Here is a 15204-nt window from a genome sequence, read left to right as displayed (position 1 = left end):
CGTTTAACAGATAAATAAATAAAAACACTGAAATCTGAAAACTCGCTTCTAAAGTGAGAGAAACATAAACAGAAAGCGAAAGCTGAAGAGAGATTCTGCATTTTGAATCAGGAAACAAAGAGAAGAGAAGAATGGCGAAACACGAGGAGCTTCCGATCCCGATTTTCCAAAGCTTGAACGATGTCTATGGCGAAGGCTCGCAGCTCGAAGAAGCTAAGCTCCGCTTTGACACGGCCAAGTCCAAGTTTCAAGAATTCTTCGGTCACGCGCCTCAACTCTTCGCTCGCTCACCTGGTTCGTTCATTCTTTCTCTCTCTATTGAACATTTTCATGTCAGCATGTGTGTTTGCATGGTTATGCATTGGTTACGGATCTTCGTGAATCGCGAGATTGATTCATTTTCTGTGTGTTTTAATTAATAAATTAATTAATTAGATTAAATTATGAATATGTTGATTGTTATTATTTGCGGTGGTGCAGGGAGAGTGAACTTGATTGGGGAGCACATTGACTATGAGGGATATTCGGTGTTGCCTATGGCAATTCGGCAAGATACGATCGTGGCGATTCGGAAGAATGAAAGCAGCAAGGAGCTTAGGATCGCTAATGTTAATGATAAAAAGTATTCCATGTGCACTTACCCTGCTGACCCCAACCAGGTCCATCCTCAATTCAATTCTTCAATTCCTCTTTGTTTTTGCGTTTTTTTAATTATTATTATTATTATTACAGTTCTAACTTCTAAGAGTGGATGTTTACTGTTTATTTGAAGATCCAGTTTACCAATAAGATAGTTCTGTTTTGTTAATATACTCTGGCTTTCAATTTTGAGCAGCAACTCGATTTGAAGAATCACAAATGGGGCCACTATTTTATTTGTGGGTGAGTTCATTTTGGTTTATGTTTCTTTTTAATGATATATCTTCCTAATTCTTAAACAAAACAAAAAAATATTGAATGCATTAGGAGGATAAATCATTAAAATAGATGTCAATGATATTCTCTATTTGCTAAACAAGAAATAATTAGTAGCATTTTTTTTAAATGAATTCTTAATATTATCTGTCTATATGGTTTCTGTAGGTACAAAGGTTTCCACGACTATGCAAAAGCAAAAGGGGTGAATGTTGGTCCACCAGTTGGACTTGATGTTGTTATTGATGGAATTGTGCCAACAGGTGTGCTCATTGATCCAAATTAGAATGTCACCAATGATATCAAAGTTTAGCTCAAGTGATCACCATCATTATCTTTCTTGCTCTATTGGAGATGATGAGAGAAACATAATTTATTAATCTATTCACTATTTATTTTTACAGGTTCTGGACTATCAAGTTCTGCAGCATTTGTTTGTTCTTCCACAATTGCTATTATGGCTGCTTTTGATGCTAACTTCCCAAAGGTCTGCATTTTCTACTTGATTGTAAATACTATTTTTCCCTTCAGGGGGAGCTTGCAAATTTCTCCGGTTAAAATTTGCATGGATAAATTATTTGTAACATCTTGTTGTACTTTTTATCTTTTAACTGTAATAATAATGATTTTTTTAAGAAAATAGAAGTGAAACTGTTTGTATCATTCAGGTAACAAAAGAGAAAGAGCTTGTTAAACCTTTTAGATGTGCCCATCCTGATTAACTTTATGCCAAATCAACTTTATGAAAAAAAAATCTATTTGATACAGTGCCCTCACTGACATGATAGTGTTGCTGGAATTCCAATTCTTACACTCTTAGAAAAAATCAGATCTAGTCATCAATTCAAATATCAAACTGAGGCTATCGGAAGTTGTTGTTTCAGAAATCTTTATCCTCCATGCTTTGTTGATTTTCATGATCTTTTTTAGTTTTTTTAGTATGACTATTATCTGAGATACATTTCGAATAGACCTTCTTGTCAGGTTGTGCCAACTAAATGAATTAACTTATTTATCTATCTGTCACAATGAAGATATGCTAGGATAAATGGACAATTACCACCTTGTTGAGTTCATGTATTTTTTATAATTAATTATGTAATTTGTGTATTTAATATTTTTTCCCTGGTTTTGTACCTAACATACATTATCCTATATTGTTGACAGAAAGAAATTGCACAAGTTACATGTGACTGTGAACGATATGTCGGGACCCAATCTGGTGGGATGGATCAGGTTGGGTACATCTTTTCTCATACGGATGTTTTATACCAATTTTAATGCAGATGTAGAGTTTAATTTTGATGCATTGATAGTATAAAACGTTTTATACAGTTGTGCAATCACATCCGTTCTTTTTGATGACCATTCATGCGGTCAGTGTAAAAAGTAGTTATTTTTACTGATATGACATTACATAATTGGATACACGTGTAAAACTACTTTACACTGACATTGCATCAAAATTAAATTCTGCAAATGTATGCCAATTACTTATCACTAATGCAGGTTTGGTCTTTTATTCCATATCTCCTCCCAGTGGAGTGGCCTTAATAAATATTGCATTGTAGCTTCTTTCTCTTTTTACTCATTAGCCACTATGATAGATATCTCAATTTGAAAATGCTAGTTGAGACCTAAATTTTTTGTAGAAGTCATTTGCATCAAGTCATTAGTGCATTATTCTGTATCCAGTCAGCCCTTTTGTTTGTGAATAAATTTTAATTGTTACATGATTCACAGCATTTTTATCCAGCATATGAATTCCTACATTTGTTGCTCTTTCCTGGACATTCTGACATGTAACCTAGACTTGACTTTTCCCCTTTGTTTTACTTGACAGGCAATCTCTGTCATGGCCAAAACCGGCTTTGCAGAGCTGATTGATTTCAACCCAATTCGTGCAACTGATGTGCAACTTCCTGCTGGCGGGACTTTTGTGATAGCCCATTCTTTGGCAGAGTCTCAGAAGGCTGTTACTGCTGCTACAAATTATAATAATAGGGTTGTTGAATGCCGTTTGGCTTCTGTAAGTACATTTCAGACTAATCGATGTTATTTGTTGTATCCTCTTGTATTATTTCTGTAACAACCTTCCAATGTCGACCTATATCTTATATCCACCACTAGCATTTTTATCTCTCAATAAGATTTAACTTGTAAGTTCTTGAATATCCTAGCATCTAAATGTTTATATCTATTTATTGAACAAGATAATAACACTATCTCTTCATTTCTGCTATTTCTGGCCCTTTTTCCTAGAACTGCTAATTTGGTGTCAGTCAAATGCTTATTGCTTAGGCTAACTAGCTAATCCTATTGTGTTGTTAACTATATTAATAGAGTGCTTCTTTTAAATTTTCCAGATTGTGCTTGGTATAAAGTTGGGGCTGAATCCCAAAGAGGCAATGTCAAAAGTGAGCACATTGTCTGACGTTGAAGGATTATGTGTACAATTTGCTGGTAAACATAATTCCTCTGATCCAGTACTTGCTGTCAAGGTAATTTTACCTGGTATTATGCCATCTATAAAATTGGACAAGCAAGACAAGTTTCTTTCTTCTTTCTAAACTTCATATTATGAACATTTTGTTTCAATTGATATAAAATTGACCTTTTTTTTAAGTTCATAGAAATTGTTAGCATTTTCCTGTTTAAAATCTTAACTATGTTCTGGGTACAGGAATATTTGAAGGAAGAACCATATACAGCTAAAGAAATTGAGGCAATTACGGGTGAAAAGTTGACGTCATTTTTGGGCGGCAATGCTGCTTATTTGGAAGTTTTAAAAGTTGCAAAGCACTACAAATTACATCAGGTTCTTTTCTAATCCTCATTAGCAGAGTTATTGAGATCTGATTCTTATGTTATCACTTGGTTGATAACTTTTAATATGGTATCAACTGTTCATCTAGTTCTGCTCTCTATTGATTAGTGACTACTGTAATACTGTAGGGTAATTTCTGATTATCTAGATTGCATTTGTATTACCATGTTGCAATTCTGAGCATAACTTTTCTTGTTAATTATTTGGTTTAAAACCTATAGGTTTGTACGGAATTAGTCATGCTTTTTGGTTCAGGATTTCTTTAATAATTGAAAACTGCTGATCAGATAGTTTTTGCACCTTTTGATTATTTTCTTGATTATTTAGAGTTCATGTATGATTTTCTCCAATTATATGATATCTAAATATTTCCTGTGCCTTTGCATTGATGCATTTATTCTCAGAGAGCTGCTCATGTTTATTCGGAAGCCAAGAGGGTGCACGCTTTCAAGGACGTTGTATCATCAAATCTAAGGTGAGATCGAACCCTTGTTCTTTTATTAGTGTTTCATTTTCTGTGCTCTTGATTATTATTATTATTATTAGTATTCGCATCACATATTTCTTGATTGCTTAAAGCTTCTAGAAGAATTGTCCAGGTATTTGGTAGTTCATTAGCATAGGGATAAAAAAACACTGATTTACAGATCATTTTAACCCTGGAAAATTTAAGTTACAGTTAAATCTGAATTCTGTTTGAGTGAACATTTTTATTTTACTGTATGAATAGTACATGATAGGAGTTAAAGTTATTTTTCTGTTTTGTGGAAGTTAACTTCTCAATTCTTTTCAGTGATGAGGAGATGCTAAAGAAGCTTGGTGACCTAATGAACGAGAGTCATTATAGCTGCAGCGTTTTATATGAATGCAGGTATTGGCAGCATACTTATACTTGCTTTCAAAATTTTGACAGAATGAGGAATAGTTCTTGGAAACTGTACTTTCCCTTCTTGGCATGAAAGTTGATATTTTTCTTCTTTTTGTTTTAATATATTTTTTGTTGATTGAATCAGCTGTCCTGAGTTGGAAGAACTCGTAAAAGTTTCTCGTGAGAATGGTGCTCTTGGGGCAAGGCTTACTGGAGCTGGATGGGGTGGCTGTGCTGTTGCTTTGGTGAAAGAGAGCATAGTCCCACAGTATATCCTTAATTTGAAGGTTTGCATCCCTACAATACTAGGCCGCCTAAATCATTGAGAATTTGTAATTATTAATTAACATGTCTTTAACAATGGATTCTTTATACGTTGCAGGAACATTATTTCCAAAAGAGGATTGACAAGGGTGTTATCAAGAAGGACGACCTTGGTCTTTATCTTTTTGCTTCGAAGCCATCAAGTGGTGCTGCCATCTTCAAGTTCTAATTTATTTCCTTTTATGATTGAAAGTTGTGAAACATATATGGTATTTTTTAGATCTTAATAAATTGCTTAATGCAATTGCTTATGGTCTATATGGAGTAATAAGGTTAGAGGCTCCTTGATTTGCTTCATAGTTGCTTTTGATATACTAGCTAGTATAGCCAAAACGATTAATTTTGTTGATAATTCTTAAATCCATCTAGTATATTTTTCTTTTAGTGCAGTCAATTATAGAAACATGATTAACGTGGTGGTTCTATTAGCTCTGCTGATCAAACAGACTTATGTTTATGTTTCAATTTCAGTGCTGGGGCCTCCAAATCTTGTTATCGAAACCCACATGCATTTGTACCTTTGTCATTGAACATGTAGAAATAAGCTGCACGTGTTATGCTAAAGGTTCTTTTCATTGGTTTGTTCTGCCCCCAAGGATGCAACCCTTGAATCTAAATGAAATACAAGGAACCCCACACGACAGCTACGTCTATACGACGTATCCAAAGAACTATTAACAATAAACTAACAATATTCTATAGGTTACGATGAATTAACGTTTAATTTTGATTCATGACAAAAAAAAAAAAAACGTTAAATTTTGATTGATCAAGGAAAAGAGTCCATCCTCTCAAGAAATTCAAGGTCTCACTTTGAATCCCAACGTCCTGGTGATTAAAGCAGCTTTATTTAGGGGAAGAATTAGATGTATTCGTTCTATGAGAATACAGTTCTGATTCATTTATCATTGAGCATAATAAGTTATATTAAATGGAATGCAATAAATATTTTTGCGAGGAATAATCTTTTGTAGATGCTCAGCATATCTCTCACTAAGTTTGGTAGACTGGTCCTACTGTCACGTCCCATTACTCTGCGGACTCAGTTCATGAACCTTGAAGCCATTTTCTTATCAAATAAAAGTTATACTAACAAGCAAATAATACCAAAAAAAAAAAAAATCATACTAGCTAAATAATAAAGATGACCTATGATGGTAATGAAATCTGGTTACTGAAAACAAGTTATTTTCCATATAAGCATGTAATGTAAGTTTCACTAGTTATAGAAGTATATATTAGATTCTATAATGAACGAAATTTGCAGTATTGCACATGCTTAACGAAATAGCACCGAAGATGCGAAGAGTGATAAACGTGTTTCAAATCTGAATCCTTTGCGACCTGGGGGAAATTAAAAAATAAAAAAAGAAAAAGAAAGAGTTTTTATAAAAAAGAAAAGGTAAACCTTTACCTTTTCTGTTTTTGTCCTAAAATTTTTATTTCTTATATATCACTACCAGATAATCTGATATGAGTGATATCCTGAGGTTGTGGAGTCCAATGCAGAGACTTCTTTTTTGATGATAATCATTGCCGATATTTCTTTTGTTATAAATAATAATAGATAATAGACAGATACAACTCTGCATATCATTAACCCACAAAAATTGTCGGTGTAGCATCAACGATCAATAATGAATTAATGACGCTGTTTAAGGTTTTATGTGAATTACTCCACCGATAGTGGATACACATACACATGATAAATTGTTTAAAATAAAATCAAACAATAAGAAGAAAGAATTTTTTTTTAAAGATTTAACTAACATATATATTTGGAAAATACAAGTTAAAATGATTAATAATAAATTTTTTAAATAATTTATATTAACAAATGCACAATAAATATATCAAAAATTTGAACTTTAAATATTTTTTATAACTGTTTAATTAATAATTTTATTATGTACTCTAAAAATATATATTAACTAAACTCTTTTTAATCATATTTTAAATAATTTTGTAATTTCTAAATAAAATAAAATAATAAATATAAATAATTTGATTCATGTAGCTAATTTTATTTAATAGAATAAGATTTTGTCATTGTAATAATTGTGTAAGAATTTACAATTAATGTATTTAGTATTGTAAAAATTTTAAAAAAATAATACACTCAATTTTTTATAATATTAATTTTTCTATGATTTTTTTATTGTATAATATAAATTTAAGGAAAAATGAACAACATTATCCAAACAAAAGTAAAAATATTCATTTACTAATTTAAAAATATACTTATCAAAAAACTAAAATTGGTAATAATATTGAAGAAATTATTTTGAATATGTTCTCAGAGATAACAACATTATAACAAAAATATCTATTTTGCTAATAGTAATTCAAATATGAAAACAACGTTAATTAATAGTGATATTGATGTATAATTAATGGTCCCAAACAAGCACACATGACAAAATTCATTCAAAAAGAAAAGAAGAAGAAAAGAAACAAAAGAAATGAAAGAAACATGAGGAAGCTTTTTTTTTATTTGGAATTATCTTATAATTTGGCAGTTCAAATATTAATTCATTGTAAATTTAAATTTTATTTAAAAATTTATTATTAATAAATAAATTATTATAAATATAAAATAAAATTTAAATTTTTGATATTTATTTAAGTGAACAAATAAATTGTCCGCTCTTTGAAACGTGAGGAAGCTGATAGTAAAATGTGGAGTTGCCAACTGTCGGCAGGTTCTCTCCTTTGAAGCTTCCTTTGGTTATATTTTGGCTGTATAAATATGCCCTTTTTTTTTTCCGGAACACACTAAAATTTCAAATAAAATATACACATTTTAATTTTAATTTTAATTTTTAACATAATTATTATTATTATTATTATTATTATTATTATTATTATTATTCATGGTTGAAGCTACCTTTAAATTAAAGCTGCTACCTTTGGCCCCTTTTCATCTGTTTCCAGTTGTATATATGCATTTCAATGATGTGGCTGCAATTTAGCTTTCATTTTATGATGTGGAGTGTTTCCTAGTGCTACTTTCTTTTTTTTTTTCTTCCTTTGAATGTTGTTTGTGTAAGTTTGGATTGCTGTTTTTAGCTATTGTAAGATTTTAGTTTGGTTCAATTGATTGAATTCTGTCTCTTGTTATGATGCAGGGTTAGTCAATTCAGTTCTAGGGTACATTTTTGTTTTACATAAAAAAGAACAGAAAATCACCCTGTATTATACATTGACAAGGTGATTTTCTGTTATAAATTGAGTTCAAGGAACTTGTCTTTTGCTAATTGGGACAGTTTGGAGGAAAATTTGGACTAGTTTTGGGATGGATCATAGAAGTGCAAAAGATGAGGATGCTGAAATTGATCTTGAATGTGGGGTGGCAATAAGTGATGATTTTCAGAAAAGTGATGATAATAAGCATAGGGTATCCTGCAATGACTCGAATTTAAGTGGAACTTCCATGGATTTTTTGGAAGTTACAAACAAGTCTTCAGTACATTGTGCAGCCAAAACTCCTACCTCAAAGGAGAAGCATAAGAAGTCCTGTAACAAAAAGTCTCCGAAGCCTCCAAGGCCTCCGCGAGCTCCATCGTTGGATGCGGCTGACCAAAAGCTAATCAGGGAGATATCTGAACTCGCCATGTTGAAGCGTGCAAGGATAGAACGCATGAAAGCCTTGAAGAAGATGAAAGCTGCGAAGACATCTTCGGCTTCCGGAAGCAGCATGTTTGCCATGATTTTTACTGTTATCTTCTGCATTGTGATAGTACTCCAAGGTAATTACTATATTATAACAAAAGTAATTTATATTATGCATGTGATCTTTTGTTTGTAACCTTGTGCACTATAACATGATGGCGGGTTTAAGTTAGAATTGATAGATGCTATGTTGATAACATTATTTGGAATCATTGAGTTGGAATTTTGGTTTACTTTGTTTTGGTTTGTTTGTATTTTGCTTTCATTATCACGTCTGCATGTTGGTCAATTCGAATTTCATGCTTATTACTTCAGTACTATGTTTAATGACTCCATGAAAAGTCATTGTTTTGGTCAAACTTGCATGTTGGATAGAATTTCCTTGTCCACAATTATAGACCGATTATAACTAATGTTAATATTTGTTGAGTACTCTTCTATGAAATATCACCATGTTGAATTTCTACTCACATATCTAATGATAGTTACTGTTTTCTCTAATAAGGAATAACTAAAGAATCAAAAGTTCTATGATTAGGTTTAGAATTTAGCTTGATTCAATAGTTGTTATGTATGAACAATCATCACATGGAGCTTTTTTAACAAATTATGTATTTCATCTCCATTTGTGAATGCTGTAACTTCCTTCCCATTTAACCATTAAGAAATTCCCTTTATTAACATAGCACCCAGTTTTTTAACATGTTCCCTTTGCAGGCATGTCACCTGGAAAAACTTCGGTGGCGAGTTTCCAGGGATCTCCTGAACCTGCAGGAGAAGCAGAAGCTGCTCTGATTGACGTTCAACTTCAACACCACCTCAATCCATCTTCAAGTGATGTAACTGCCCCCAGTTTTGAGTCTCACTCTCACAAGTAAGTTGAAATGCAATGCATGTTGTTCGTCGAACTGCATTTGGTGGAACCTTTTTCTTCCTATTGTTTTTGTCATTAATATAGGAGTTAGCAGCCTTGTAACATCATCTTTGTTCCTTGATGGTACCTTGCAGCTTTGTTCAGCGGATTACCGGTTCGGATTTGCCTATAAAACTGAGCAGAGATGCACATTAAGCATTTGTTCTTGACCAAGAAAAGAGGGTTTAGTGCTCTTGTGCTGCTTCTCTTCTTGCCTTTCAAAGCATTTTCTTCATTATGAGACTCAATATGTTGGGTAGTTTATCCCCAGTGTGTATATTAATCAATGATGGGGGTGAGTTAAATTACCATAATAGTGTTATAGGTGTAGTTTCTTACCTCCTTAGCAACTACATGTTGCTTTTTCATACTCTCTAAAGTTAAGAGTTGGAGGAGATTTTGCTTTCCAAAGTTTGATAATTATGTATGAATATGATGATCACCTAATTTATGTTGTATTGATGTATTTGTATCATTTCCCTCTTGTGAATCAATAAGAGAAGGCCTTTCAAATCTTTCTTGGTACCATCTTTCTAACTAGTCAACTACCCTAGGAGACATGGATTAAAATTCATGGGTTTTACAATTGGCAAGAGTGTTTTGGGCTAACATTTGACTAGAATAGAATAAGAACACTCGTTCGCAGAGCTATTTACTCGATCGTAGGTATTTCGTAGACATTTCGAGAGATAAATAGTCAATTTTAAAAGAGTTTATTGTAAACTTCTTTCAGATATGATTCTACCTTATTTAGAAGGAAAGAACTTGCATTTGAATCTCAATTTGAATTTAAACGTCAGTTTGATTTACACCATGTTTTCATAAATATTTATCATCTGAAAAGAGGAACAATTGTCAAGATTGCTTTGAGCTACATTTGACTTGGATAGAAATCCATCTAACAAGAGGGAAAGATCAGAGACTAAAATTTGACAGCAACAAATTATGTATGTATGTAATGAAATATTGGAATACAATGTGAAGAAAGGGACGGTTGATTGGTTTAATAGAGAATTTAAACATTGAGACAAGGAAGATGGATGTGGCTATGAAACCATATTTATGAATCAATTATGTGATGCCAAGCTTGGACCATAATGCAATGTAAATTGTTAATTGTAAATTGCAATGTGCATGTTGCAATGTTGAGAACTGAATAGATAGACATGTGATGGTGCATGTGACAATGCCTCTCTCTATCTGTGATCCGACAAACATATTTAAGAAAAAAGTTGACAAAGCAACCTTCGTCTTGTGGGAAATCGACACCTATAACAGTTTCCAATCTGTATCAATCGAAAGTTCTCGATTACTCAAACCCATTTCACATTGGCAACTCCTCAACCTAATTTTTCACTTTTTTTTAAAGTTTAATTAATAAATAAATTAGTATTTATTAGTACACTAGTAATAGTAATAATAATTGTTACAAATGACCTTCTATTTATTTAAAACCTACTTAATATTAAAAAGTTGAAAAATCATGGTTTAGAGAAATGCTAACAAAACCAACAACTATAATTTTTTTTACAAATTATATAATTTAGAACATAACCAAAAGAACAAAACAGATAATACCTGGAATCTACAATTAATTACATGATTTTAAAGTTGAATGAAACTGAAGTAACGGTAAGTTTGACAAGTTGTCAGAAAAGGCTCAAGGTTAATATAAACATATGCTTCAAAGTACATAGAAATATAACCGGATTGGTCGAGTGATCAGCTTACTCGTTCACTTAAACAAGTATTAGGAGTTCAAATCCTGCTTTGTGCATACAACAATTTATTAACCAATAACAAACCTTTAAATGAAACTTAAATTCACGAATTATTCCTTGATCTATCGGACTAAGAGATATCGTGAAAAACTTCAAACAAAAATAGATAGAGATAGAATCATATCATATTAGTCTATGGAAATATATACATAACCAAAAGCAAAGCATATATTAAAGCATTTACTATTATGAAACAAGAACAACAGCAATGCTAAATACAAGTGCCAAACGAGTTTCTATATATATTGTCTCAGAAACAGTATCTAGATTCTAGACGCAACCTGCTACAACCAAGAATAATGTGTAAGAAATTAAAAAAGGAAAAAGAAGAATCAGCCATTTAACAAAAGCTTAACAATTGCAGCAGCAACATCAACAAGCTTCTGCATAATCCCATTCCTATCACCCAAAGGAGACTGATTCCCAGAGAATTTCTTGTTGCAAGCATCAAGTTCTTTCTCAGCATCAGAAATACAGTAACTTGCAAAGCCAAATTTGCCTTGTTTCAAAGCATCAACAGCTTGAGGAAGAATATACTTAACAACAGGGATATAAGACTCAGCACAAAAGGCCAATTGTTGCTCCAATTGTTGATCAGAGGTTTTCTTAATGAGGTCTTGAATGTAGTTGAGAGTGTCAGTGGCATTTTCTTCAATGTTGTTCACCATTATAACAGCCATACCCTTTGGATCACTCTTTGGGGTGAGAGGATTTGAATGGAGGATGCTGCTGCAGAGTTCATAGAATGGTGTCTTCTTGCATATTTGGTCTATCAAATCATCACCACCATCATCTGAAGATGATTGGCTACTCACTAATCTTGTGGATACAAGAGTCAAGCAGAGAAGAACAAGTGTTAAAGATGTTGAGGCCTTATTCTTCATTTTCTTTTCTTCTTCAAATGATGGGTTGGGATTTGTGAGAGGAATTTTGTGTTATGAGTTCTGATCTCTCTAACCTTCTTTCTTGGCAGGTATTTATGGTTAGTTTGGCCGTTGTTTGAGTTCAATTTGGTAATTTATATTTTTTTAAAAAAATATATAAGGCAAATGGTTAAAGAAATAGAAATTAATTTCTATTATGTAATGATCATAGTTGTCTATTAAAAATTAATTATTAAATCAGTCATTTGTATAAAATATATTTAAAAAAAATAAATTAAACAATATATATATTTATGTATATATATAATAGCCGATTTGACGACTAATTTTTAGTACGTACATAGTAATTTTATGGTAAAAACTCATATACACTTAATGTTATGTGAAGTTGATAATTGAAAGTCAGTTAAATAATTATGCAAATTTGACTAAATTATAATCTAACCGTTATTAATTATTAACTTTATAACTGCACTTAAATTTTTACCTATTTTTATTATAAAATAATTAACTATAATAAGTGCATACAAAAAATTAACCAAGAAATCAATCTATAAAAAAAAATTATGTAAAATTTTTTGAGTGAATTAAATTTTTTCTAGGATAAACTATTCTAATAATAGATTATTAAGGTCTCTCATATTCCAAATGTAAAAAAGTCAAATTTAATTAATCAAAATTTGATTTTAAATAATGAAAATAATTATTTATATAACTAGGATTCATCAAACAACTATTAATTTCTATAGAAAATTCAAAAACATAATCAACTAATAATAAATTTTAGTAGTATAAATGAACATTTTTAACTTTTTCACAATAATTATTAGTTGTTCTAATTATATAAACAACATTTCTTCTAAAATGATAGGAGGATTCAATTCCACATTAAGGAGCACCACTTTATGTCGGTGTATACAATTTTTTTAATGTAGATTTTGTAGTCTTTTCAATAGAAGAATGGTCACAAGTATGTTGTTTTATCTTTGTAACTATGGGCTACCAATGTAATTATTGGATGAATCCTTTGTTTTTAGAAAGGTCAATCCTGCTTGGATATCACGGATACCTTGTTTTCATCTTCCCCTTTTTATTTATAAGAATTTAATTTTAATATATTGACAATATAAAGTATTTTATATAATCATATAATTATATGTATTTTTTTGAATGATCATTTATGTTAGAGATGAGTACGAATAGCGGGTATCCATTTACCTATCCGAACATAAACTGAACCAATTAAATTAGTTCTGGAACCAATGAGTACTCGAGTCCAATTCGAACCAAACCAATAACCTTTGTTAGTGATTGGTTCGGGTATCGATTCTGGAGCAGAACCCGAACCAACTCGTGAACCCGATTATATATTAGTTAAATAAAAAAATATATAGCTTTTAGTGGCTTTTAATGAGATTATTCACTATTAATATGTTTGGATTTTAAAGAGTTTAGTTTTTAATGCATTTGGTATTTAACATCTTTAGATTATTTTTATTGATGTTACTTATTTGTTGTACTTGCTGAATTTCGAAGATAAAAAATTGATTTTTTTATAAATTTTAAAGTTATCGAGTACCTTATTACCTGAACCAAACCAATCCGTTATTAATCAGTTTGATTTTGTTTGGATACATGCATAAAAAAAATGCAAATTCGAACCAAACTAAATCAATTACATTTTGATCTGTTCGATTTTAATTTTACCTTGAATTCGAACCAAACCGACCCGTGCTCACATAAATTTTATGCCATTAATATAAAAGGTAATTATTTTTACTGAGCGTTATATAATTAAATGCATGTATATAATTACTTTAATACTAACGGTTCATTAAAATTAAATTCTATTTATAATTGAAACCAATCCCAGCCAAACCTTCTTCTGTTCTGTTCTCTTCTGTTTCTTGTTCTCTTCCTACTTTACTTGTAAGATGCCAAATCAAAGATCTTTCGATATGATGTTTGCTCATTAAACCAAATTCTTTTTTCTCTGGGAATTTAAGAAACATTATTATTATTATTGACCCCAAGAGACTGACACATACTTGTTCATTGTTTTTTAACTAAGATTTTAGTATACATTAGAGGACAAATATTCCCGTGATTTCATTGTGTTAGAGCAATCTTGTTTTCCTCATCAATCAAGGCATCCCCTTGCACCATATGACATACTAACTAACAACTATAATAATTTGCATTTTCTTATATTTCAAGACTCAAACATAATCATCACCTTTTTTGTCTTCTTATTAACTAATATTTTGATGCTCTCCTCCATTGGCATTGAAGAATCTTTTAACATATTAAAGTTATTTTACAATTATTTGTAGCCTCATGTTTTAGTTGATCAAATCAAATATATATCACACATTTTTTACCTCCAAAATTTCACTCCTCTCTTTAGAGCCACCAATTTTGTCATGTGGTGTTTGGTGTTCACTTCTTGTGGTTGGACCAATAATAATAATAATAATAATAATAATAATAATAATAATAATAATAATAATAAAAGAATTAATAATAAAGGTAAATACATGTGTGTCGCTTGATGACATGTCACCTGATGTCTTAAAGTAATTAAGGGAATATTTTAATAATTAAAAGGTCAAGAATTCAAATAGAATCTTATTTCTAACAGACCTACAACAAAAAAAAAAAATCATTATTCTCACGGTAATATTAGAAAAATAAAAAAAAATTAAAACTTAATTTATTTAATTTTTATTAGTTATTGTAACAATTAACTAATATTAAACAAAATAAATTTTAGTTATTTTTAACTATTTTTTTGTTGCTAAATATTTTTTTTTAACAGTAAATGCCAAGAGTTTTTTATACTTTGAAATCAAACCAATTATTTTGTTAATGTAAGGGGATACCAACCGAAACTAGTTCTTAACATTAGAAAAGGACGAGCCTATATGCATAATTTTGTTCTACTTGTTAAATAAGATTATATGTATAAAACTATAAATTATTTTGGTTCGGCCAACTCCATCATCAATACTATTTGTTTT

At 30.9% G+C, this 15204-nt stretch overlaps 3 protein-coding genes across 3 annotated transcripts; 2 read left to right on the top strand and 1 right to left on the bottom strand.

Annotated features, from left to right (window-relative positions):
* On the top strand, positions 1-5404 carry LOC107462750 (galactokinase). Its single transcript, XM_016081386.3, has 13 exons — positions 1-294; positions 481-659; positions 836-882; positions 1084-1178; positions 1320-1402; positions 2083-2151; positions 2759-2944; positions 3282-3416; positions 3599-3733; positions 4147-4217; positions 4536-4613; positions 4756-4897; positions 4993-5404. Exons 1-13 carry the CDS (start codon positions 132-134, stop codon positions 5101-5103), a joined length of 1494 nt encoding a protein of 497 aa, XP_015936872.1. The 5' UTR covers positions 1-131; the 3' UTR covers positions 5104-5404.
* Positions 5405-8062: 2658 nt separating this feature from the next.
* LOC107462743 (uncharacterized) lies at positions 8063-10034 on the top strand (the record flags this gene model as incomplete). The annotated part of the gene is given in 3 exon segments (XM_016081375.3): positions 8063-8683; positions 9324-9480; positions 9615-10034. Coding segments are annotated over 3 exon segments (672 nt in total). The 3' UTR covers positions 9676-10034.
* Positions 10035-11467: 1433 nt separating this feature from the next.
* LOC107462732 (cell wall / vacuolar inhibitor of fructosidase 1) lies at positions 11468-12281 on the bottom strand. Its single transcript, XM_016081363.3, has one exon. The coding sequence runs from the start codon at positions 12182-12184 to the stop codon at positions 11633-11635; it is 552 nt and encodes a 183-aa protein (XP_015936849.1). The 5' UTR covers positions 12185-12281; the 3' UTR covers positions 11468-11632.
* Positions 12282-15204: the final 2923 nt, after the last annotated feature.

The sequence above is a fragment of the Arachis duranensis genome, chromosome 1 (assembly GCF_000817695.3).
Source record: "Arachis duranensis cultivar V14167 chromosome 1, aradu.V14167.gnm2.J7QH, whole genome shotgun sequence".
In the NCBI taxonomy this organism is placed as follows: Eukaryota; Viridiplantae; Streptophyta; class Magnoliopsida; order Fabales; family Fabaceae; genus Arachis; species Arachis duranensis.
Note: the sequence above shows the minus strand (reverse complement) of the source record. Positions and strands in the feature narration are given on the sequence as shown.